General features: G+C 37.2%; 3 protein-coding genes and 3 non-coding genes across 10 annotated transcripts; 1 reads left to right on the top strand and 5 right to left on the bottom strand.

Moving 5' to 3' along the window:
• The first annotated feature begins 6,173 nt into the window (after window positions 1-6,173).
• SDG40 (SET domain group 40) lies at window positions 6,174-18,760 on the top strand. Its single transcript, XM_022032351.2, has 6 exons — window positions 6,174-6,425; window positions 6,578-6,725; window positions 6,841-6,972; window positions 7,102-7,242; window positions 9,613-9,906; window positions 18,060-18,760. The coding sequence occupies exons 1-6, from the start codon at window positions 6,286-6,288 to the stop codon at window positions 18,699-18,701; spliced, it is 1,497 nt and encodes a 498-aa protein (XP_021888043.1). The 5' UTR covers window positions 6,174-6,285; the 3' UTR covers window positions 18,702-18,760.
• Window positions 18,761-18,880: 120 nt separating this feature from the next.
• Window positions 18,881-21,437, bottom strand: LOC110807271 (uncharacterized). Of its 3 annotated transcripts, XM_022032353.2 has the most exons (5): window positions 21,298-21,366; window positions 20,993-21,063; window positions 20,281-20,674; window positions 20,084-20,200; window positions 18,881-19,516 (listed from the first exon to the last, which is right to left on the bottom strand). In XM_022032353.2, the coding sequence occupies exons 3-5, from the start codon at window positions 20,647-20,649 to the stop codon at window positions 19,439-19,441; spliced, it is 564 nt and encodes a 187-aa protein (XP_021888045.1). In that variant the 5' UTR covers window positions 20,650-20,674; window positions 20,993-21,063; window positions 21,298-21,366; the 3' UTR covers window positions 18,881-19,438. The 3 variants fall into 3 exon arrangements, with proteins under 3 accessions (XP_021888045.1, XP_021888046.1, XP_021888044.1); XM_022032354.2 differs by lacking the exon at window positions 20,993-21,063 and having other exon boundaries at window positions 20,281-20,677; window positions 21,298-21,437; XM_022032352.2 differs by lacking the exon at window positions 20,993-21,063 and having other exon boundaries at window positions 21,298-21,437.
• On the bottom strand, window positions 21,298-23,994 carry LOC110807297 (uncharacterized). 3 transcript variants are annotated; one of them, XM_088213609.1, is made up of 2 exons: window positions 23,834-23,994; window positions 21,298-22,385 (listed from the first exon to the last, which is right to left on the bottom strand). In XM_088213609.1, exon 2 carries the CDS (start codon window positions 22,375-22,377, stop codon window positions 21,943-21,945), a length of 435 nt encoding a protein of 144 aa, XP_088069735.1. In that variant the 5' UTR covers window positions 22,378-22,385; window positions 23,834-23,994; the 3' UTR covers window positions 21,298-21,942. The 3 variants fall into 3 exon arrangements, with proteins under 3 accessions (XP_088069735.1, XP_021888077.2, XP_088069740.1); XM_022032385.2 differs by having other exon boundaries at window positions 21,298-22,412; window positions 23,834-23,970; XM_088213614.1 differs by lacking the exon at window positions 23,834-23,994 and adding an exon at window positions 23,654-23,827.
• Window positions 22,979-23,071, bottom strand: LOC148269079 (small nucleolar RNA Z103). Its single transcript, XR_015815985.1, has one exon. It is a non-coding gene; the product is annotated as a small nucleolar RNA Z103 (small nucleolar RNA).
• Window positions 23,188-23,297, bottom strand: LOC148269078 (small nucleolar RNA Z103). The gene has a single exon (XR_015815986.1). It is a non-coding gene; the product is annotated as a small nucleolar RNA Z103 (small nucleolar RNA).
• On the bottom strand, window positions 23,424-23,521 carry LOC148269077 (small nucleolar RNA Z103). Its single transcript, XR_015815983.1, has one exon. It is a non-coding gene; the product is annotated as a small nucleolar RNA Z103 (small nucleolar RNA).
• Window positions 23,995-25,135: the final 1,141 nt, after the last annotated feature.

Below are 25,135 nucleotides of genomic sequence, written 5' to 3'. Positions count from 1 at the left end.
CCGCTAGACTAGAAAATCCTTCAACGAACCTGCGGTAATAGCCCGCCATTCCCTGAAAGTTACGAATTTCTTTAACTGAGTCAATTTCTCCCAGTTGAGCACCGCTTCAACCTTTTCAGGATTCATTGATACTCCATCATTTGATATGATGTGTTCTAGGAAGGCGGTATGCTCAAGCTAGAATTCACACTTACCCAATTTTACATACAGTTTCTTTATTCTGAGAACTTGCAGAACCTGGGCTAGATGGTGAACATGTTCCTCTCTGCTTTTTGAGTAGACCAAGATGTCATCGATGAACACGATAACAAATTGCTCTAAGAATTGTCTGAAGACCCTGTTCATCAAATTCATGAAGATGGCTGAGGTGTTGATTAGCCCAAATGGGATGACCAGGAACTCATAGTATCAGTACCTTGTTCGAAAAGCTGTCTTAGGGATGTCGTATGTCCTTATTTTCATTGACGGTAACCCGATCGCGGGTCTATTTTGGAGAAGACCTGCACACCCTGCAACTGATCGAAAAGGTCATCAATTCTGGAAGGGAATACTTGTTCTTGATTGTGATCATGTTCAATCATCTGTAATCAATACATAGTCTTAACGTTCCATCTCCCTTCTTGGCAAAAGTGACTCCTGCACCCTAAGGGGACACACTATATCTGATAAAACCATTATCTTGCAATTCAGTGATCTGTTTCTTCAGCTCCTCCATCTCAACGCGGCTCATGCAGTAAGGAGCAACCAAAATAGGCTGGGTGTCGGGCTGTAGATCTATGGTGAACTCAAATTCTCTGTCCACTGACAGTCCGGGTAGTTCATCCGGAAATACATCTAGAAAGTCTCGGACTACCAGAATCTGTTGAATACAATTTTCTTTCTTGGGTTTACTTAGTTAGAGAAAATAGTAAGGTTAAGGTACTTGACAAGTAAAAAAATTTGCCATCAAGGAATAAGTACTAAATGATTTTATTAATTTGTAAATGGCTCCTCATTAGGAGAATTAAATACAACCTTCTTGCTAAAGCAATCTACGGTGGCGTGATACGCCGTTAGTCAATTCATCCCTAAAATTACATCAAAATCCCCCTATTAGGTCTACACTAAGTTTCCTATTTGCTATTTCCACGGCACAAGCTCTGTAGACAACTTCTCCCAATAGTGTTACACTCCCAGCAGTAGACACAAATAACATTGAATCAAGTTTATCAGGTAATATATTAAATTTAGATGCAAAAACAGGTGAAACAAATGAATGTGATGCAACATTGTCAAACAAAACATGAGCAAGATGGTTACAGATAGTGTACATACCCTGTACCACGTTTGGGTCGGCTTCGGCATCCTGCTGGGTGAGGTTGTAAGCCCTGCCCTGAATAGGATGTCTTCCCTGATTCTGGTTCCTTGGGCAATCTCTCGCATAGTATTGGGCACTACCACATATACGACGAGTGTTATTGAGGCGGTAGCATGATCGGTCCCCATGATCCCTGCCGCAATGCTGACAGATATTACCACGTCCTGCCACTATAGCTTGAGGGGGAGCTTGGATCACCGGTCTGAGCCTCTTGTTCTGTTGGACAGGCGCAGTAGGAACTGGTCTGCGGGGGTGGAATTGAGGGTCTGTGGTTCCCTGCTGACTGAGGGAGGGTGTGCAGGCTCCTCTCCACTAACTGTGCCTTGGCCAGAACGACCGAGTAAGTCCTGAGCTCCAGTACAAATAAATGCTTATTGATCTCTGGACGGAGGCCCCACTGGAACCTCTTAGCCTTCCTGCCCTCATCCATCAACGTCTCAGGGGAGTATTGGCCCAACTCCAGAAACTTACGAGCATATTCTGACACCGTCATGTTCCCCTAGACCAACTGGATAAACTCCATCTCCTTCAGATATCAGATGTGCTTTGGGAGGTACTCTGCATGAAAGGCTGCTAGGAACTGTTCCCTAGTAACTGGAACAAGCAGGGTGGTATGCTTGAGTTCCCACCAGCGGTCTGCTTCTCCCACTAGCATGTAAGTAGCAAGGGTGACCCTCTGCTCGGGAGTCACTTCTAGGGTCTTGAAGGCCTTCTCCGTCTCTGCCAACCAATACTAGGTATCTTCAAAAGAAGATTTCCCTGCAAAAGTAGATGAGTTTAGTCTTCTGTACCTCTCTACGTATCTTGGGTCAATCATGGAAGGAGATGGGTCTCGCGGAAGAGGGACTGGGCCAGGCTGAGGATAGACTGGGGGGCCTTGTGGTAGGACTTGCTAATATGGTGGGGGCACTGGATTATACTGTAGCGGTGCAGGGCAGTATTGTGGCTGGGGCACCGGATTATACTGTGGTGGTGGCACCGGGTGGTACTGTGGAGAAGCAGGCTCGTACCAGGATGGCTCGGGATCCTCTCGCTGCAGTGGTGGCTCAACCTGTGGTAGCGGGGGAGGATCGGGTAGCTCCCTGCTCTCCTCTCGACCCTACTGGGCAGCAATGAGTCTCTTCAGCATCTCAAATATCTTGTGAACGTCTTCCCGAAGTGAACCATGTCGGACTGCTCAATTTAGTGGGGGTCTTCCTCTTCTCATCTTTCCGTACCTACATTTCACAAGGAATGATTGAGTAATGATTCATTGGTTTGGTGTTTCTCTAAGTATCATTGTGTAAGGGACGAGTCCGAGGTACTTGGCTCTGATACCAACTGTAACGACCCCAAAAATTTAAAAAGAGATACATATAATAATCTGAGTGTGGAAGTTAAATAAAAGATTAAGGTTAACATCCCTTACACAATAACTTAAAAGTATTGAATAATATCAAATAATAAGTTCTCTAAAAGAAATACGAGAAAGTGAGAAAAATAAAGGAAACTATAAAACATCTAACATCTACTCGCCGTCTTCGTGTGGATCGGGCTCAGGAACCAGGCCCTCCTAATCTGAAACGGTTAAATAAGGAATGAGCTACACTATCCCAGTAAAGACATCACACTATATCACTGTCACAGAAGTAAAGGTTGGTATAAAACCAAAAACGACCAATGGAGCACAAATTTTAAACAAATTCATTTATCAATAATCAAACTATTTACCATCTACTTACCACAGTGAGATTTATAAAAACAACATACGAAAATAATAACATTATAAATATCATGAATTCATATATAATCTGTAACATAGCACATATCATACTTTTATATTCAAATCATCAAACAACAATTGCCACTTTTTATCAGCCTACTAGTATCTATGGGGATCCATAGGGGTTCCCGTTATACGTGAACCATTTCCCTTAACAAACTTAATTCCATGGTCGTCCCCATACCCAGTCCGGTATGAGCACCAAAATAATAAACATCAATACCCCGTCCAGTATAAGAGTGAAGCAAACAGTCCCCATACTCTGTCCAGTATGGGCGCCAAATTACCAAATCTCCATACCCCGTCCGGTATGAGACAACGTTTACGGTAAGGTTCCCTATGAACCCGGTCCATCCACCATCTCCTAGAATATCTAATGAGGCTGTCATCTTATCCATTTATCAAATCTCATCCCATTCCTATTTATCATTAGTCTCCGTTACCAACTTAAACATGAATACATACACAAGTAACGTGCATCCAACAAAACAAGCATATCTTAGATTTCCAAAATCAAATAGTAGTGAAGTAAACAGTGATTCATGCATTTAAAACCATAGAATAGATAAACCAGATATCATAATGCATTTAAACTGTAAACAAAATCAAGCAGGAATTGACAGAGAAATATGTCCGATTCGGACTCCATTAGCAACTGTAATTAATTATGTATATCTACTTAATTTGTACAAAATACAGTATTATCATTTATTTAGATTTTAATTCCATGATAGAAAATAGAGTGAATGATACTTGCTTAGTACTTACTTGATTTGGCGTCGAAAACTAGATTTTCATTGCGTCTACGGGCGGTCCTTGGGTTCCCTGAATTTTTCATCGGGAATTAAAACGCATTTATGGTACCTGCACATGTCCCAATTAACCCAAAAATTCAGACCCAAGGCTTACTCGGCCAATTTTGAAATTCCGACACGATGACTTCGCCGTGCTCCAGCGACCGTCCGATCGAGATTAAATAAAGAATGAATCTGGACCGTTTATCATGATTCAATCTGGGCCGTCCGTGCGCGATGCAATTTGGGTTGTCCGTGCGCACAGGAACGGATCTCAGCCGTTCGATCGCGCGCGCGTGGATCACCCACGTGGCTCCCTCCCGCGTGGCCTCCAGCGTCAGCGTCTCTTCTACCTGGCGCATCCTGGTTGGCCGGGGCTGCTGACCGGGCAACTGACATGGTACAATTTTTCTAAATTACGTTTTGACCCCCAATTTCTGATTTTTCTTTTAAAAATACTCACAGAACCCAAATTTTCACATATTTTTCCCAAAATTATTTTCAATTAAATCTCTAAACAATTTTTATCCCTTTTTATTAAAATAAATTAAATTCAATATAAAATTACATAAATAATAATTACATTCATACAATAATAATTAATAAAAAAAAAGGGTTGGGTGTTACATAATATGTATTCTATTTCAATCTATTAAATTCAGTCTCAATCGAACAAATCTACTTCAAAGTAAATTAAATTATATACTTTTTTAAAAATAACATGTGAGATTATATCTATTTAAGGAGATTTGGTCTTTGGACCACTTATGATTTCAAAACCATTAAAGTTCCATTGAAATTAACATTTAATTTTAATTATACATATTTAGGAATCTAGTCTATATATATTATTGTGTATTTACAAATTTAAATTTAATTAAAAAGTTAATGTAACTAATTGCAATTGATCGATTAATGAATTGCAAATTTTGGGTTGAACCTTCTAGCATTTTGTAGTTGACTTTTTGTTTTTTTTTTTAATTATCTATAAATGTTAAAAGTCTTTTTGTTGCCCACCCCACTTGATTCCTTGTTTCCCTTTTTGTCATTTTTCGTGTTTCTCTCTCTCGCTCAAAATCACTCACACACAATACACTTCTACATAGTGAAATCAGCCCACTACAAGGAAAAAAAATTAATTACTTATTATAAAATACAAATGTATGATACGTGTTATGTTATAAAGTGTGTATAATATTATAATGTTATTATTTTCTTATGTTGTTTTCATAAAGTTTACCGAGATAAGTGGACAGTAAAAAATTTTATTATTAACAAATAAATTTATCATGAATTATGCTCCATTTGTCGTTTTTATTTTCTATCAATATTTACTTACGTGACAGTGAGATAATGTGATATATTTACTTTATTAGTATAACTCATTCCTTATTTAACCATTTCAGATCAGGAGGATTTGGTTTCCGAGCCCGTTCCGCAGGAAGACGGCGAGTACACGTCTAAGGATTTTCATAATTTTATTTGTAGCATTCATCACTAGTATTTACCTTAATTAGTTTATTCTTTCATAAATTGAATACGTTTTGTGTTATTGTGTAAGGGATGTTAATCAAAATTTTTATTTCACTTTTGCACTTAGAACTTTTTAATATATACATTTCATTTTTATTTCTGGACCGTTACAGATACATTTTAAATATAAGTTGAACATAATTAATTTATAATTATGACTAGTTAATTAATTAATGAATTTTTTATTAACTAATTAAAATAATAACTTTGGGTACATTATACAATTTATAGTTTCTAAGTAAGACTAAACCAAAACCCATTAAATCGTTGAAACTGAGCAGACACAAAAATTTATGTTGTTATGTACGAGTAAATACAAAACTAAAGTACTTTTGAAAATACATCCCAATATATATATATATATATATATATATGCTTATATATAAATAATTAAGAGATGTAAATTAAAATTTACTAACTACAATAATTTATTCAAATCATTACTGAATTTCTATAACAAAAATTTTTATATGTACTGCATATATTAATAATAATAAACTTAGATTAATTTCAAAAAAAAAAAATATATATATATAAATATTAATAAAAATATTATTTACCCTTACATATATATATATATATATATAAGATTCCATTCATATAAGCAAAAAACTAAGACTCGGGCTTTGCCAGAACCCAGCTAGGACAAGCTAAGCCCGGCCCAGATAGGCAGGGCCGACACCCAAAGCCCAGTATACATATACTCTTGAAACCCGGTCCGGACGGCGGCCCAACTTTTTTGGCGCCGCCGCGGGTCTCTTCTCTGCCGGATGCGAGGGTTTGAATGCCTTGGGGGGTGTTGTAGTTGATCTCAGTGAGAAGAAGCAGAACGACGAGGCATGGAGCAAGAACAGGCAGGGCTTGAAAGCTTTCTGAAATGGGCAGCGGAGCTTGGAATCTCAGATTCCCACCATTCTCACAGCTCTTCCTCCTGTTTAGGCCACTCTCTCACCGTCTCTCACTTTCCTCTCGCAGGCGGGTATGTCGTCAGTTCCCTCTCTCTCTCTCTCTCTCTCTCTCTCTCTATGTGTGTGTGTGTGTCTTTTTAAGCTCACGAATGGCAATTTCCTGCTACCTAAATCGCGTTTGTCTTGTCTACTGAACCATGTATGGGAACTGGGACCGTTGCAGACGAGGGTTGGGTGCGGCTCGTGATCTCAGAAAGGGAGAATTGATTCTCAGAGTCCCGAAATCTGCCTTAATGACCACAAGAAATCTTTTGGAAGATCAAAATCTATGTCATTTTCTTCGTAGCCATCCTTCTCTCTCCGCTACTCAGGTACTCAATGTCAACCTAACTGTCTCGATGTTCCATTTGTGATCGAAGGCATGTAAGTTTTGTGCTTGATTAGGTTTAAGGTACTGTGATTTATGTTCTTGTGTTTACAATGCAGATGCTTACTGTATGTTTGTTATATGAAATTGGTAAAGGAAAGGGTTCGTGGTGGTACCCTTATCTGGTGCACTTGCCTCAGAGTTACGACATACTGGCAACTTTTGGTGAATTTCAGAGGCAAGCACTACAAGTTCGGTGTTTGATTATAAAGTTTCTATCTGCTTTTTTCTTAGGTTAGGTTTCTCTTACTTCGATAATTAAAAAAGTATTCTTCTCATCAGTCTTGGAATTGGTTGTGAAATATCTGTATTATCATTAGGTGGATGAGGCAATCTGGGTTGCTGAGAAGGCTTTGCGTAAAGCGGAATCAGAGTGGAAAGAAGCTTGTAAACTGATGAAAGAGTTGAAGCTTAAGCCAAAACTTCTCTCTCTTATCGCATGGCTTTGGGCTTCTGCAACTGTGAGAACACTACCATTTGAATCTTTTTATAGGAAACTAATGCATAATTTAATGTATACCTGTGTAACAAATTAGTTGCTTTTAAATCTTCTTTTCATATCCCAATTGGCCTGTGTATGATGATTTTCATTGTTGTGGGCTTCCCAAAATAATTGAATACTGTTAACAATAGGTTCTACTCAAATTTTAAAAGAACTGGCTTCCATCCCATCTCTCTCTCTTTCTCCTCCATCACCCTCCTTTAAGTGGAAACTTATGCATACTTTACTGTATACCTGTGTAACAAATTAATTGCTCGAGAGGCCAGTAGGGAGTGTACTCTGACAATTGATAAGTTGCTGAGATGGGGCAAGATTCTGGTGAATGGGTGTTATTTCTGTAAAAGGCTGTTGTTATGAACCATAGTCTATGGTTTATTAGGTGTGAAGTAGGTGATGGCGGGATCGGTTAAAGATGAGTTATGGGCGTGGAAGGGTATCAATGGTTGGAGGAAACACGTGGATCTTATTCTGATCACCATGTTTTGGGTGCTTGAAGGGAGAGAAATATAAGAGCTTTTGAAGGGGTTAACGAAGATAATGGTTTTGACTTAATTAGGAATAGATAGTTTTGAACCCTTGGGTCATGTTCTATACTTTATGGAAGATTTAGGGAAGCTTATTGACTTACTGGTAGAAATGTAAATATTTTGTATACGGGTTGACACATCCTTAGTACCGTTGTTAATATGGTTTTTGATTTGTTTATTTCAAAAGAAGAAAAAAAGATCCTTAACTACTGGGAATAAGGCCTTATTAGCCAAGTGACTTTTCAAGTCCATTCCTGTAGCAATGGCTTGTGGAGAGGGGTGATTACTGCAAAAATATTTGCTGCACAATAGAGGATCATAGTTATGGTACTAGCCTTTGGAAGTGGATCAGTAAGGATTGAAGCTCTTTCTTTAACTTATTGTCATTTAGGATTGGTAATGGTTAAACCTTGAGCTTTTGGCGGATCAGTGCTGTGAGAATAGACCTCTTAAAGACAAATCTCCTAGCATTTTTGCTGTTGTTAGGGATAAGGAGGTTTTGTTAAGGATATTGTGGTCAGCAATGGCATCTCTTCTTCTCTGTGGATATTAATCTATTGTGGAACCTCAACTATTGAGAGATTGTAGAATGGTGCCTCTCTTTACTTCTCTTGATTTCTGCCCTTTGAGCCTGCAACTCATGATTGTCTAATGTGTCCCCACTCAAAGAATTGTTTGTTTTCCGTGAGGTCCTTTTATCTTACCTCCTATCTCAAAATGACGTTCTCTAGTTTCCCATGAAAGTAGATTTGGAAGAAGAAAACTTTCCATTGTGTGGTATTGCTTGCTAGGGAGGCCATCTGGTCTTACGATGCATAATTTGAGGAAATGGCGGAAAATCATTGTCAATTGGGGCCAATGTCTTTACGAGAAAGTGAATCCCTTAACCATCTCCTGCTTCGGTGTGTGGAGGCTAAGGCTATGGAATCTCTCCTAGGCATCTAGTGGCTTGATTGAGGATGAATTATGGGCTTAGGATGGTATTAGGATGTGTAAGAACGGGAGAAACCTTGTTTCCCTCAGTCCATTGGCTGTTATTTGTGTTATTTGACAGAAAGGAACAAGAGGGTCTATGATGGCTTATGTGTCCTTTTACTAGCATTAGATATGACTGGTTCCAGGCCATGGACTTTTATTTACTGATCAACCTCTTATAATTCAAAAGGAGCTAGGGAACCTTATAGATATTTTGGTTTCTTGTCACAATCTATAAAGCTTCTTTTGCTTATGGCTGACAGCCTTTTGGTGCTGTGTTAATACTATTTCTCTCTGTCCTGTAGAAGAAAAAAATGTAGTCATTGACCCCAAAAACTTAAGCAGATAGAAAATGACAAAACCTATTATTTATCAATTCACATGCGCCACATGCAAGTTCACTGAGTTGGATGGGTGGATAAAAGCATAGCCTACCTATCTTTAGCTGAAATTTAGTAAGAAATTGAGCAGTAATTAGGATTTGAATTCAAGATCTCTAGTTCTGATACTATATCAAATAATTGATTGTAGCCAATCATTCCAAAAGTTGAAGCTGATAGAAAATGCCAAATTTATTATTTATATTATACATTTAACATATATGAATATTGTGGAGACTATAGAAAATGCTTGAGATTATTTCATCATGGATATGTATTCTCCAAATGAATGGATCCAGATCTACTTATTTGGTGCTACAGTTGTCAACTTCTGTCTGCTCCAAGACATAGATTCCTAGGACTTTATTTGACTTGATTTATCTGTTCCCTTTCTTTCTTTCTCTCGTTTTCAGTAATCTAAAGTTTTTAAATGGATATCTTTTGAAGATATCTTCACGGACGTTGCATATACCATGGGATGAAGCTGGGTGTCTATGCCCAGTGGGAGACTTATTCAATTATGCTGCACCAGGAGGGGAGTCAAATGGCTTTGAAAATATAGAGAGTAGCATGCATACATCTTCATTTGAGGTGTGCTCGTTGCCTAATGGGGATACTTTTGATAACGTGGTTCCAGATCATTTGGAAGCTTGCTATCAGAGACTAACAGATGGTGGATTTGAGGAAGACCTTGCTGCATATTGTTTCTATGCAAAAAGGAATTATAGAAAAGGAGAACAGGTATTTCAAGTCTCTTTGACTTTACTCAAGTGTGGATGCAAAACCTTCATCTTTGGTTCACTTTATCCATTGTTGTCTAAATTTGATTTGTTGGCATCCAAAAACCAGAAAATCCTGAAGTGACTTATCAAAATTCTAAATATTGTGTTTCATCATGTACAAAATGATATTGTTATGATTTAACCACCTCTTCTTCACTATGTTTATTCTTAGCTGGACCTAGGCAGAAACTGATCACATCTGCTCGTCTATTGCTGAGGATCCGAGCATATTTTCTGTCATTTTACAATAAATTGTTAGTTTTAGAGAAAATCTGCATACATTTGATATTTTAACATAAACGCATAGAAATTCATGACTAAACAAATTAAATTAGGGGTTAAGAAAAGATAATGACTTCAAAAACTAACAATTTTTGAAAAATGAAAAAAAAAAAAAATCAAGTCACAAGGTGCTGAACTATCACAAAAAATTCAGAGACTTTGAACTATGATAGGGCCAGACTGTAGGGAATGAAATTGTAATTTACTGAATTTCATTTGTCACTGTTGTGTCCCAGTTGATCAGTTGAACTAATTGCTAAGAAAGAATAAAGTATTAGATTGTTGGCATGTCTGTTGTATTGTCATGTGTAATTGTTTTTGTGCATTGGTTTCATGTTTCCTTTACTGCCATTGTTTGTTATTTTGGTGTTCTGTCAGGATAGTTTACTGTTATATGTCAGTTATAGCAGACTTATGTGTTGTGTGGTTCTTTTGCCACTTGTCGAGTTGGCAGTTTACTAGGTTTAATAATACTAAACTAACAGTCAGTTTATAGATTCTAGGAGCATTTAGTTTTATTTATAGAAATAAAATCCTTCTGAAAGGGAATCAGAGAAGAAAAAAATGGAAATCTTGTATACTTTTTTTCTCTCTCCTGACTTTTTAGAAGTTTCTCTCAAGTAGGCTTGCCGTTTCTTCACTCCAGCAAGACCTCTCCGGTCTTCTCCTCTCCTTTTCGTGCCAGTTTCTCCAGTTAGAACATTCCTGATCACTGAGAGGAAGTCTTTCAACATTTCTCGTTTGTGACCAGTTAAATATTGCATCTAATAAAAAAATTATCTCTCTAAAAACTCTCTCTCCTCTCTCTAGCTCTTCTGTGTTTCTTTGGATGTCGGCCGACCATCCATCGATACCGTTCTAATGACCTCTTTTGGACGAAGGTATTTGGTTATCGAAAATAAATCTTATGATTTGGTATGCGAAGGGAAAAGATTGGAAAACCTACGGATAACTGAAAATGGGCGTGGTTTCTGACGTCCAATTGTTCTCAACAAAGAGGAGTACTGCTGGTTCTTAGATGCGCTTCAAGATTTCTGGTGGAAATGGAAGTCGGGGAAATGGGCAAAACACTTGCTGCAGAGAAGTTATGAGCTCTGGTTGTCGTATGGAAGCAACAGAAGGGTGAATACTTGGCGCTTACACTACAGGGAGGTGGTCAAGTGGAGAGCATCTCTTTCCCTGGTGGTATGGAAGGAAAAGAATGGTGGAAACTAAGGGTGGCTGTGTTTGAGCTCGCTGATAGACCATTGAAGAACTCCAACACGATGGCAGATGACAGTAAAGTTGAACCAGTAAAACCGCATGTTAATGCCAATATTTCAAAACAAGCATGGAACGTTCCTTTAAATGTCCTCATTGCAAGGAGTCGATTGATGTGTCGATGGAAGTAGGGGGTCCAAAAACTTGGCATAGCTGGGAGCATACGAGGGGAGGCCGAAGCGGGTAGGGCAGAGGAAACCCGAGACAGATGCAAGTCGGGTTGTCCCAAAGAAACCAACTTGGGCATCTAATAGTGTTAAACAAAACGCGAAGGTCCCCGTCGTTTTGGACAAATGGGGTATGGTGTTGCAAGGTCCACAACTGAAGCTGAACGGGCTTGGAAGAGGAGGTTTACGTGGAAAGAAAAAGAGAAGTGGATTGCCAGACTTGATATTATCAGAGGCGCAAATTTAAACCCAAGCCCACAAAAGGTAAGAGTTTTGACCTGGGCTGAGCATTCGGGCGCAAAAGACCCCGAGTCACCCGAGGACGTAAAGAATGAGGTGTTGAGCAAAAATAGAAACAGAAATGGAGATGTTAGGGTTCATCGAAGGGTCAACTCTGGTGAAGGATACAAGTAATGGAGTGGATGTTTCGCCTAGACACCAGCAAAAGGGATGATGATGATGTGTTTTCTGTTTTCTCCACCATGAAGGACTTCGAAGGTGAAGGAAGGGAGGCTGATAAACGAGTTCCAGATGGATGAGACGGAGGCAAAACATCTCTGAGATGGTTCTGGTGGAAGAAGATGCCCATACGATTGCAACTGTTCATGACTTGGAATTGGAGGAGATTATTGAGCTGAGTCTGAAAGGTGTCACCATCTCTAAGACTGAGATGGATTGTTGCTCACAGTGGGTCGCCAACAACATTCAGAACTTTGGGAAGATGATGGAGGTGTCGCTAGGAGGTATGAAGAACTTATCTTATCTTTTTTTTCTCTGAAATTGAAAAAAGAAAGATGTTGAAGAAAAACACAGGAACCAGACTGAAAGAAAAGAAAAAACCAGGTGAAGGGACGTCAAGGGAGCTTAAAAGATTGCAATCGTCGATAAACTATGATGGGAGAAGACGAGGTGGTAAGGTAGGGGAAGGGGTTTAGATGTTATGTTACAATGTTTAAAAAAATGGAGCCCTTCTGTTGTCTGCTTCCAGGAAACCAAAGTGTCTGACTGCACTGGTGAGATAATCGAAAGCTTGTGGCGAATAAAGGAAAAGGGGTGGGCGACTCTACCTGCAAAGGGGGTCGGCTGGTGGATTAATTATCTTATGGAAGGGGGAACAAGTCAGTTGTTTAAAAATTATTAAAGGGGAGTGTTCCTTGTCGTCTATCTTTAAAAACAGAAAAGGGGGCATTGAATGGTTGTTCACGGGTGTATATTGTTGGGGGAATAAAGAGGAAAGGAGTCTGTTGTGGAATGATTTTGAGGCTTGCAGAATCAGCTGGGCTGGGAAGTGGATTATCGGGGGAGATTTTAATATGACACTGAGAAGAGAAGAGAGGAGTGGAACTAATTTTTCTGGTGCAGAAGCTAATGAGTTTAATTAGGTGATGGAGAGGTATGAAATGGTTGATCTTTCTCTGAATAAGGGTCAATGGACCTAGTCAAACCAAAAGAGCAGTTCAAGAATTGATAGATTCTTTCATCTCCTCCTGTTTTCTGGTAATGTCGAGCTGAGAGAGGTTGCCAGGAAGCATTTCAGACAGCTTTTTGTAGAAGAATGTGTTGCTAGACCAGGTCTGGATGGCTTGTTTTTTAACAGAATTTCGAATGAGAGTCGCCGACTGCTGGAAGCCAAATTTTCAGAAGAGGAGGTGTTTCAAAGTTTGAAAGCTTGTGATGGAAATAAGGCCCCGGGTCTGAACGGGTTTAATATGAACTTCTTAAAATCATTTTGGTTGCTGTTAAAAGAGGATATTATGGAGATTTTTGATGAGATGCATTCTTCCAGTAAATTTGTGAAATCCTTAAACTCCACCTTTATCTCTCTCATTCCCAAAAGAAATGAAGAAAATGAATTCAAATATTTCAGGCCAATTCGTTTGGTGGGGCAATGTATAAACTAATTGTCAAAGTGTTGGCTAGGAGACTATCCAAGGTTTGTGGATGGTAGACAAATCCTAGACGCGGTGATGACTGCCAATGAAACGGTTGATGACCTCATGGCTGCGAATAGGGATGGTTTAGTTTGTAAACTTGACATGGAAAAAACTTATGACCATGTCAATTGGAATTTTGTTGATTACATGATGTCTAGGCTGGGTTTTGGTGTGAAATGGAAGTTATGGATGAAATCTTGTATCACTACCGCTTCATTTGCTGTTCTGGTTAATGGGGGCCCTTCAAGTTTCTTTAGTGCTGCAAGAGGGCTTAGATAAGGGGATCCCCTATCCCCCTCCTTGTTCATCATGGTAATGGAAGGTTTAAATGGGATTCTCGAGAGGGCTAAAGAGCTTAAACTGCTGAAGGGGGTTCGGGTTGGAAAAAGGGATAATTTCACGGAGGTTTCTCACTTATTCTTTGCGGATGACACTCTCATTTTTTATCAACCTGATTTGAAGAATATATTGTATTTAAGATGTGTTCTCTATTGGTTCCAAGCTGTTTTGGGTCTTAAAATTAACCTCAACAAATATGAATTGGCCAGAATTGGAGGCAATGGTGAGGCTGATTCTTTTGCTAGAATTTTGAGATGCAAAGAGGTCAAATGTCCTTTCAAATATCTCGGTGTTCCGTTGGGGGCCAAATACAAGGATCAAGTCACTTGGGAACTGATCATTGATTTATTTGAGAATAGATTAGCGGGCTGGAAAATGAATTTTCTTTGTAGATAGACATACCCTTATAAAAAGCACTCTTGCTAATCTTCCAATCTATTACTTATCAATGTTAAAAGGTGGCTAAAAAATTGGAAGCAATCCAATGTAGGTTCCTGTGGGGCGATATGGATGGTAACCACAAATTTCACCTTGTGAATTGGGAAGCGTTAAAAGGTCCGATTGCATACGGGGGACTTGGTATTAGATCATTGGTTAAAATGAATGAGGCGCTTCAGGGTAAATGGCTATGGAGGTACTTTAGGGATGATAAAAGTTTGTGGCATAGAATCGGTGAATCTTGCTGGGGAAGGTTTATGAATGCATATGGGTGTAATTGTTATCTCTTATCCCCATGGTAGAGGGCTGTGGAGGAGATTTCTCATGCTAAAATTGAGCTTTTTCAATGTATTAACTGGAAGCTGGGTCGTGGGAATTTGATCAATTTCTGGGAAGAGAATTGGGTAGGAGATGGCAACCTAAAGGGAAGATTCCCTAATATTTTCAGAATCTCACAGAATAAAAATTTGCTGGTTGAGGAGGCCTACCAAGAGTCTAATGGGATGGTTGTTTGGTCCATAAACCTTAAGAGGAATTTGAATAACTGGAAGGCGGAGGAAACTTGCAACCACCTTCTTCTTTGGTGTCCTATTGCCTACAGATTGTGGACCTTTGTGCATGGAATTCTGGGCATTAAGTGGGTCATTGCTGGGTCGGTGATGGGTGAGATTTGGGCTTGTGATGGTCTCTGTGTTAAAAATAATTTAGCTAATGTGATCTCTTTAACGGTTTTTTGGGTTTTATGGAAAGAAAGGAATAGTAGAGCTTATGAGGGTGAGAAATGCAATTTTTCTAGGCTAAAAAATAGATGGCTGAATTTTTTTGGGTCTATCCTATTATGTCACGATATTATTTGTGATGAGGATTTTAGAAATGTTGTTGAGTTACTATATTGTAAATCTTTTGTATATGGGTGGTACCCCCGTTTTTGTTGGTACTTGTTAATATACAGCTTACTTTTTTATTTTTATTTTTAAAAACTATTGCTGAAAATGGAAGAGGCACCAGGGCTACCATCTTCCTGGATGGAGCTGAAGTTGAGTGGCTTTCGAAAGCTTTATGCAAATTCTTTTGTGTGAAAGGTCCTAGCTCATGGGTAATGAGTCTCAAGAAGGATAGCCACATATTATGGTTGGTGCTCGAAGTCAACAGAGATGATATTAATGAACTGCTATGATGTTTGGCGCAAAATGATTTACCTTTCCGAAGGTACTAAAGCGCAAGTGTAGAAGATGTTAATGAACTGCTTGGACATTTGGCCATAGTGCACCTCGAATCCCTATTGTCAATGCCGTAGAAGGATCACCCCACGTTCTGTGTGTTTTGCTGCCCCTCTTACAAAGTGTCATTGAGGTTTTAAGTGGACATAGTCAAAGGTGATGAGCTGAAATATTAGAGATTCTATGCACATGTGGTTAAGGTTCCTATGAAAATAGAGAAGATATCGACCTGCGACTTGGTCTGGGTTGACCTGAATTTTCAAAATAAAAACACAAATTTTTGCAGGTAGAGAAGATGATGATGGAAGCCATGATAAAGGAAGGTGGTATAGTGCAAACCAGGGTGGAGGTTAGAGATGACAAAAAAGAGGCTGATAGGGAAGAAAAGCAGGTAGATGCAAACGGACTTGCAAAGATCAACCACAAACCAGAGAATACAACCTCCTAGATAATTCTCCTAAGGCATTGATTGAACTTAATATTTCTCCCATTCAATTACAAGAGTGCATTCATCCTAAAAAATGTGGATTGACTAGTTTGAGGAAGAATATCCAGTGATCATTTTTATCAATTTTTGCTGTTCCTACTTGTTTTTAGATGCTTCCATCACATCTTTCTTTAAGTGGAGTTACGGGTGATTATAGCAAATGAGAAAAGGGTTTGATACGTTGATGAGCCATGTTCTGGATTGCAAAACCAGCACATTCACAATTAAATATTTGAAGCTCCCATTCGCGCTAAAGTCAAGGATATGTTCTAATGGAATTTTATTGTGGCGAGAAAAGAGAAGAGGTTGGGTGGATCAATGGGGAGTAGGTTCACGCTCATCAAAAGTGCCTTGTTCTCCATTTATTTCTTTTTTCTGTTAACCATCTTTGATATAATCCCCAAAAAAAGTGTTCAAGTGATTCATCACCAACTCTTGTAGATTACTTACATAAGCAGAGGAAATTCCACTTGGTTGTGTAGGGTAATGTAAAACAACCATTGAAGTATGATGGTTTTGGGATTAGGTTGTTGGTCTCTTTCAACAAAGCTCAGCTGACATGACTATATATATATATATATATATATATATATATATTCCTTCTGGAAAGGGCACTTTCTGGTGAAAATTTGTGAGGGCTAATACAGGATACACAACACAATAGTTGTCAGTGGCCCAAGTTGGTTAGAGGCACCCTTGTCCATGGAGGCAAATTAGCAATAATTGAGACGTTCTGACTTCTGGATTTTAGTTGGTGATGGAATTCATGTCAGATGTTGGCATGATCCTTGATGTTCTGCTTGTCCTCGTAATGAGTTCTCTTCTAGTTACTTAGCTATGAGGTCCAAGATGGCTAAAATGCAGAATTATTTGAAGTGTACGGTGGTGGAATCCAATGAAATGTTTCTCTCCTTTATGATCTAAACGACTGAGAGATTAACGAATTAGTGAATATCTTATTTATTTTGGAGTCTAAATACATTCATTTTGATAGGGCTAATAGGCTGGTTTAGAACTTATCAATAAGGGTACTTTCACGGTCAAGTCCTGTTATTTAGGTAAGTTCCTTCAAGGAGCACATATGAGAAAGAAAGGCCATTCCCAGGATTTTTGCTTTTTTCACTTAGGAGCCACTGTCAGGCAGAATACTACCTATTGAGGATCTCATAAAATGGAGCAATGTCTTGTTGAATCTGTGCTTACTATGCCTTAGTGACTGAGTCTCCTCTCCACATCCTTCTCTATTGTCTGGAACTTAAAAAATTGTAGGGATCAGCTTTGGGCCTTCTTAATCTTTTTTGGAGTATTAGTGCTCTGATCAAGGATGAACTATGGGCTTGGAGCAGCATTCCCGCATCTTCCAATCTGTTACTCTTCTTTCTATTTCTTGGTCACTTGAAAAAAGAGGAACTAAGGAGCTTCTTATCGGTCTTCTACCCCTTCTGCTTCCATCAAGGATCACTGGTTTAGAACTTTTTAGTCTTCTTATTGGATGATGTAGATATTATTGATCTTTTGGATGTCTTCTCTTAGTAATTCTGAATATTGGTTACATGACTTGCTCCCTTTTAATCTTATTTCCTTTTTTCTCCAAAAATGCAGTTGTTTTCTGCTATATAAGAATAAAATTCTTTTTGCAGAAAGGAAAGAGAACTTTGAGAAAAATTTATAAAGAACCTGTAATAAGATCATTGACTTCTTTCTGAACAAGCTTCGAATACGAATAATCAACCTCCTGTAATAAGATCTCAAGTAGGGACATAACATTCACCTTTTATATTGATTGCTAAATATGGTTAGTTATATAATTAAGCCACTAAAATCAAGGTCTTGTTTGGACGCAAACTTAGACAAATTTCTTATGAAGGTAACTGCATATCTTCCTGTCTTTATGTTTTGCTCAAATGGTTTTGCTTGATCTAAGTCGTGATTGTGCATTCTCCTTACCAAGATGTAGGTAACAAAGGGCACCTTTTTGTCTGCAGGTTCTTTTGAGCTATGGAACATATACAAACCTGGAGCTTCTTGAACACTATGGATTTCTTTTGAACGATAATCCGAATGACAAGGCTTTTATTCACTTGGAGCCTGGTGTGTACTCATCTATTTCATGGCCCAGGGAATCCCTGTACATCCACCAAAATGGTAAGCCCTCCTTTGCGCTACTGTCAGCTTTACGGTTATGGGCAACTCCAGTAAGTCAGCGGAAATCCATAGGACATCTTGTTTATTCAGGAGAGCAAATCTCAGTGGATAATGAGGTTTCTGTAATGAAATATATATTAGAGAAATGTATTATAATTCTGAAGAATCTGCCGACATCAATTGAAGAAGACAGCTTGTTACTCTCAAGAATTGATGTAGTCCTAGACTTTACTAATCATATTGAGATGGTAAAGTTGGACATGTTTGGAGGTGAGTTGCGTGCTTTCCTGGAGGCCAATAGCCTGCAGAATGGAAAAGACGACTCGAAGGTTGTTCTATCTGGAAAATCTAGAATGTCATTGAACAAGTGGAAATTAGCAGTGCGATGGAGGCTTAGGTATAAGAATATTCTTTCCGACTGCATTTCATATTGTACAGAAGTAATCAATTCTTTCTCTTGTCAAAGTGTTTCAACTACTTGAACTGATTTAAGTTTTGATCTCCGGGTAATTTATAAAATATTCTTTATACCTTACAATCATTCTGCATTTGAATTTACGGTATCTTGCAAGTGCAAGTGTTCTGCATTTGATCTTCACCATGTCATCCATGTTATAGACAACAAAGAAAATGTAAGGAGATCTAATAATGCATTGAGGAATTGATCAGAGAAAGAGGTCAAATTTATTGACCTTCATTCGTTTGGTAAAATATATGATGAATACCAAATCTTCGATTTTTGCTAACTACAAAAGAAATCCTGCTTGGCTTGCCACTTAACTAAAACATACATGACTGCATAAGGTTTCACGGAAGAAGTGACCTTTCATTAGCAAACATACAATTGGACAATCCAATCTTTGTACTGAAAATCTCATCAGAACTTGCAGAAAGCTTAGTTCTCCTGAAAATCTCAGATCCTGGGCAACACTCCTTTCAGAAGATGATGAGCAACAACCATATTTCAAACAAATGGGTTCAGGTCTTCCAAAAAATACTCCATTGATATTTATTATATCATATGTTGGAGACATCAACTACCAAATCCGAAAAGTCTCCTGAATTATAGTGAGATTCTTGAGAGTATTAGTTTCATATTGATTGCCGTCCTTACTGTGTATGTTACTATACCTTAGTGAGGGATGAACAAGTGAAAGAAAAATTAAACCCATATTCCACACAAAAAATCCTTGATGGGCAAGTCAAGATGAGATTGACTTTACATATAGCCATCCCTTCTATCCTGTTCCTCAGCTTCCTTGTTAGCAACTTGGACGGATTTGTACCACAGGAATGCCTGCAAACAAGTCAGCTTAGCTAAAGATGAGTTACAAATCAACCATCACAATTTTTCATACTCAATAATTTTCAGGTTTGTACATATGCAGTTGACATAAAACAGGTTCAATATGAGTTTTTTTTTTCCTTCCTAAACATTAAATTGCGCTTAGTTGGAATTTCAATTACATTGAATGGGAGTAAGCATATAGTACAAACAAGATGACCATTTTAATGAAAAGTATATTCTAATCCTAAGTTAATTCTATATTTAATTGGAGTAGGCTGTTTTTGTGAATTCTATCTTGACAAATAAAGATACAAGTCTTCTGTTTGACATTAAAAATACAAGTAAAATTGGTTTAGTTATGAATCAAACGTATAAATTGTAACTAAAGTTTACATATTAAACAATTAAAATAAAAAATCAAATGAGAATAGATTTAAACCAAACAGGGGCATTAGTTATTCATGACTTGCTTGATTCAGGAACCATATATAATGGGGACTACTACTGGATACCCACAAGACCAAAAGCAACATCAGAAAAAACTTACAAAAGTTGCAGGAGACGAGAGGAACTTACGGAGGTAGGGACACCAGTAAAGACAAAGAATCCGAGCAATGGAGCATAGAAGATGCTGTCGGAGCTCAAAACCCCAAAAACAGGCCTCTGGTTGACATACTCAAATATAGAACCTACCTGCAGTCATAAAGTTCATGTAAATCATCTTGTTTTGGCAGTCGCAAGAAGAGCAAAAAGAGTAAAAGGTAGAAGCATACTGCAGCAATTGCAGTCACAGACGAAGCGAGTAAATAAACATAGAAGGGAAATTCAAAGCCCTGTTCTGATGTCGAAGCCTTGGCTTCATCCCTAGCCCAAGGAGGAGGCTCCTCCGAGTCAGGCCTTGCCCATGAAGGGATTGCTTCTTCAGACTCTCTCGACTTGGCCGAGTCTTCAGTTGCTGCAAGCACAGAAAATCTATTTTTCTTCTGTTTTACACGATCAATTTGATTTCTTTTTGCAGCAGATCGATATACAATCCTTTGTCTAACGTGTAGAAATAAGTTGGGCAATGTTTGATTCCCTTTTCTGGAATCAACATGGATTAAATTCGAACTAATTGATGATAAAACAAAGGTTGCAGCCATTGCTTCTCTTGGTTTCTGTTATTTTCTGCTAATGAAGATACAACTGACATAATATTAGAGAAAAATCAAAGTTTCTATGAGCTTTGAAGCACTATAAAGTTCATCTACACTGTAAAGCAGATCTCAATTAACTTGCAAAAACTCTGGAATGTAATGTTTGGAAGCAATGGCTTTTACAGGGAGCAAAATGGTGGAACCCATGTACAGATTTATATTTCACATTCCAAACAAAAAAAGTAAATTTATAATTGAATTCAGGCTTTAAATTTTTGAAACTTGGGAAATTTTATTTGTTCAAAAAATAAAAAAAAAAAGAAGAAATTCTTCATTTTACACCAACAACCTGAAATTCTCCCACTTGCCAATCACCATTCACCCCTTATCTCTTCATAATCCAATATTCCGGTACATAACCTATCAAATTCCAAAATTCACTTCACTAACTCTCTCAAAAAATCAAAACGAAGCATTAATATCAGAAACTCTAGATAACACCATAACAAAATTTGAAAAACAACTCGAATCGACCTGTACGCACATATATACATATATAACTGTATACACACGATTATTGGTTGTAGGAGACAAAAATGGGGGTGAGATCGGGAAATCGCATTATAGAATTTAAATCAAGAGCGTATCACATACTCGCACGATTAGATGAGCTTGTCACTTGGTCGTTATGACCTCGATCTCAGGTCCAGTGTCCGTGTCGGTGCCGGCGCCGGCAGCAAAAAACGGCGTAAAGAGAAGAGTTGGCGGGATTTGTGGTGAGGGCTGGTTTAGGCTTTTAGGATAGGGAGTGCAAATCAGCCAGCTACAAAAATCTGTAAAGAATCTAATGGTAGTAATTTTTTAAAATATATAAAAATATAAATAAATTATAAAATTATATAAATTAATAAATATGTCATCAAAGACAATTTTTTTAAAAAAATTAATCTAAAAGCCCTTTTTAAAAAAATATATATATATATATATATTCGAAACATACATAAAAATCATTATTTTTTTTTTAAAACATACATAAAATTTATAAAACAAAAAACATAGACTATCCAACAATACACAATTCAATAAGAACCAATAACTAACCCATCATACTCTGATTCGACAGGCTCTCTAAATCTTTACTTAGTATTGGCAAGAATGCCATTATCAAAGAAGAGCGCTGAATAGCTCAATTTATACCCTAATAATCTGGATACATTAACTGTTGAGAATCCGACACTCCCAGACTATGTTCTGTATTTTCACAAACAACTGTAAGTTGGATAATAAAAAACTTTACAGTTAACGGGATTGAATCTCTGATGGATCCACCAGACCCTCTAATACAACTAGTTGGTCAAGAAGTGCCAGCTTCTCCTTTTCAAGAGCTCCAACATCATCTTCAACATCTTTCAACTCTTTCCCAAATCCAAAACTTTCTTCCTCCAACAACAAATACTTCCGCCTGAGTGCCCGGTACTCATTTCCAGATGTTGAAGAATCCGGCAATGAGTCTGAATTTGATCTCTCCATTTGCTGGAAAACAGGAGAAGCTTCTTTCTTATTTTTCTTCTTGGTAGGTTTTTTGGGCATTCTAACTGCCGTAGACTCGTTTAACTGTTGTATATCTTGCATATCATTTCTGGGTATTTGAAAATTAGAAGCTTTAGAAGCTTTAGGAGTTGCTGAGCTCCTCTTCCGAGGTTTTGATTTTGGTACATCTTCAGAAGGTAGCATTCTTGGATCTTGCATTGTTTCCCAGAAAAAAAAAACTAGTCACATAACATGACAATATTCAGAAAGACTAGTAACTTCTGCAAGTATGCATATATACATAAAGCTGGAAATAAATATGGGTTCAAGTTCCAACCATATTTCATGAACCAATGACTATCAACTCCATTTACAACAATGAATTCGTCACAAGATATGACATGATGACAAATAACATAAGAATCAAGGGAACTCTGCTTTCACACTAGTTATTCACTTGATGGCAGCCAACTGATGTAATTGCATGTCAATACAGCAACACACAAGAAATCTGCTTTCACATCCAACACAATAACTAAAAAGTACAAATGTACTACCCAGATAAAGCAAAACACCCCGTGGACGGAACTGAACATAGACGATTTTGGAAAAGGTACCAAATTGGATTGAACTCTCAATCTTCTATAAGTTCAATTAAGGAAATAACTTTCAATGAAATTCTGATAGTTGTGATCAAAGGAAATTGTTCATCAAATTGATACCAAAGAAACCAATTAGAGTCTTGCAAGTACTCGTGTAAAAACAATTTTTTCATAGAAGAATGGCTAAAAAATTTAAGTTAGAGATAGATCAGAGTCCTGGCTTGGATTCTCAAAAGAGAATAATTCGCACATTATATTCAGCGTCGTTCATCTGGGGAAATAATCATCATATCCATCTCCACCATTTTAGACAAATTTTCTAACTGAAAAAAACAAAGATAACAGACACGAACCACTTAATACTAGAATAAGAATGAATCTTTATTTCAAAAATTTTCTATGGGAATTCTGGAATGATCAGAGATCTGGCTTTGAAATCAACCCCAAAAGAGAGATTGATAATAACAAAATGCAAAGATGATATCAACTTCGATCATCTGGGGAAAGGCTCAGCATTTCAATTTCCAAACACCCATCGAAAATTTCAAGAAAACGTAATGAGAACACAGAAAAACCCTAACACCAATTAACCAAAACAAAAAAAACATCTTTAAATCAAATGAACTTAATTCTAGAAACAGTACGAAGATGGATCAGAGTTCTGGCTTGGATTCTCTTTATAAAGAGAAGAAAATCGCACAGTAATATCAGCGTCGATCATCTGGGGAAATAATCATCACATCCATCTTCGAAAAATTTTAGTTTCGCAAAAGAATAAAAAAAAAAATTGAATTAAAACCAGAACAGAGTACAAAGTAAAAAAAATAATTTGAGATTTATCCAAATCTGCAAAAGAACACGGCCAAGCCGCTCCATACCTAAACCCTAATTGCAGAAAGGAAGACGCTATCGCGTCAGCTCATACACAGCGCCCATTGTTCATAGAGAGCGCAGGTAATCAGTATATGACGCTTTAAAACCCTCAAAACCCTAACTCCGAATCTCTAAACATTGGAAGAGAGAAACTACAAACAAGAAATTGATATCGAGAGAAGTACCGGAAAGAAGACTTGGAGGCTGGTTATGCAGAGAGATACGAGACGGAAGATATTTATAAGCCGAGCGCCCCCAAAAACCCTAATCGCAGAGGAGAGCTTCGCTTATTTATCGAATTTTCTTTTCATTTTTTGCTTTTACGGCTGAGGTTGCGTCAGGTGTACGCTGGATTTTTCTTTTCTTTTTTCTTTTATTTATTTATTTATTAATCACGGACGATTAACGGCTGAGGTTGCGCCAGATGTACGCTGGATTTGTGCTCTTTATTTCTTTTTTTTTTTTTCCCCTTTGCGTTTTAATTCATGAAAATACTATTTAATTTTTATGATATGTATTATACATTGAATTAAATTATTTTTTAAATGCCAGATAAATTAATATTATAAGCCCAAGTGGCCTTATAATCCTATAAAGTTGGGCCTTGTTTGGCCCAGTTTATATAATCCAAAATATGGGCTTATTTTAATAAGTCCTTTTTTGTTCTCTAAATTGCTATTTAAAATAAATATATATATATATATATATTATTTTTTCAAAGTTACATTATATTTTGTCGTTAGAAGAAATGTATATTTCATTTTAAAATTAGGCAGTGGCTCTGCATATATATATATATATATAATATAAATATATATCTTTTGTAATTAGACAAAGTACAATACATTAATTTTTTTTAATTAAAAAATCAATTATTCACTAATTCTACTTTTTCAAAACGAGAAATTAAAATCGAACTAGTTTATATTAAATTATATTTTTAACTCGTTATAATTAATTAGATTAAAAAAAACGAAACACTTATAACTATTATTTTGCTATCGAAGTAAGATTAAATTAATATTTTAATTTAAGTAATTTGGCAGAAAACACGTAAAAATAAAAAGAGAAAGTTGCCGTTACGATGAACATGCCTAATTTATCTTATAATTTTCTCATTCTTTTCCAATTACCCTTACCAAAAGGAAAGAATATTTGATTCCCCACACTTGTGTATATAGTATATACATACATATATATTTGTATATAGACACATAAATAACAAAAAATCACATTAGTTTTCTTTGTCTGATTCAAGAAATGATAATTGCTTTTTCCAAACACAAAAAAAAAATTAATAGTTAAAATAAAAATTACGAGACATTGGTATCGTGTTCTTAATTATATGGTTGCTACTTCACGATTAATTATTCGTTTTATATATTTTTATTACGAAATTGTGTATATAATAAATTTTAATTTAAAAAGATTAAATATTTAAATATATTATCTTATAAAAATTATTAATTAAATTATATAATTAAAAA

Source organism: Carica papaya, chromosome 1, assembly GCF_054855325.1.
Source record: "Carica papaya isolate Zhongbai chromosome 1, ASM5485532v1, whole genome shotgun sequence".
Taxonomy (NCBI): Eukaryota; Viridiplantae; Streptophyta; class Magnoliopsida; order Brassicales; family Caricaceae; genus Carica; species Carica papaya.
Note: the sequence above shows the minus strand (reverse complement) of the source record. Positions and strands in the feature narration are given on the sequence as shown.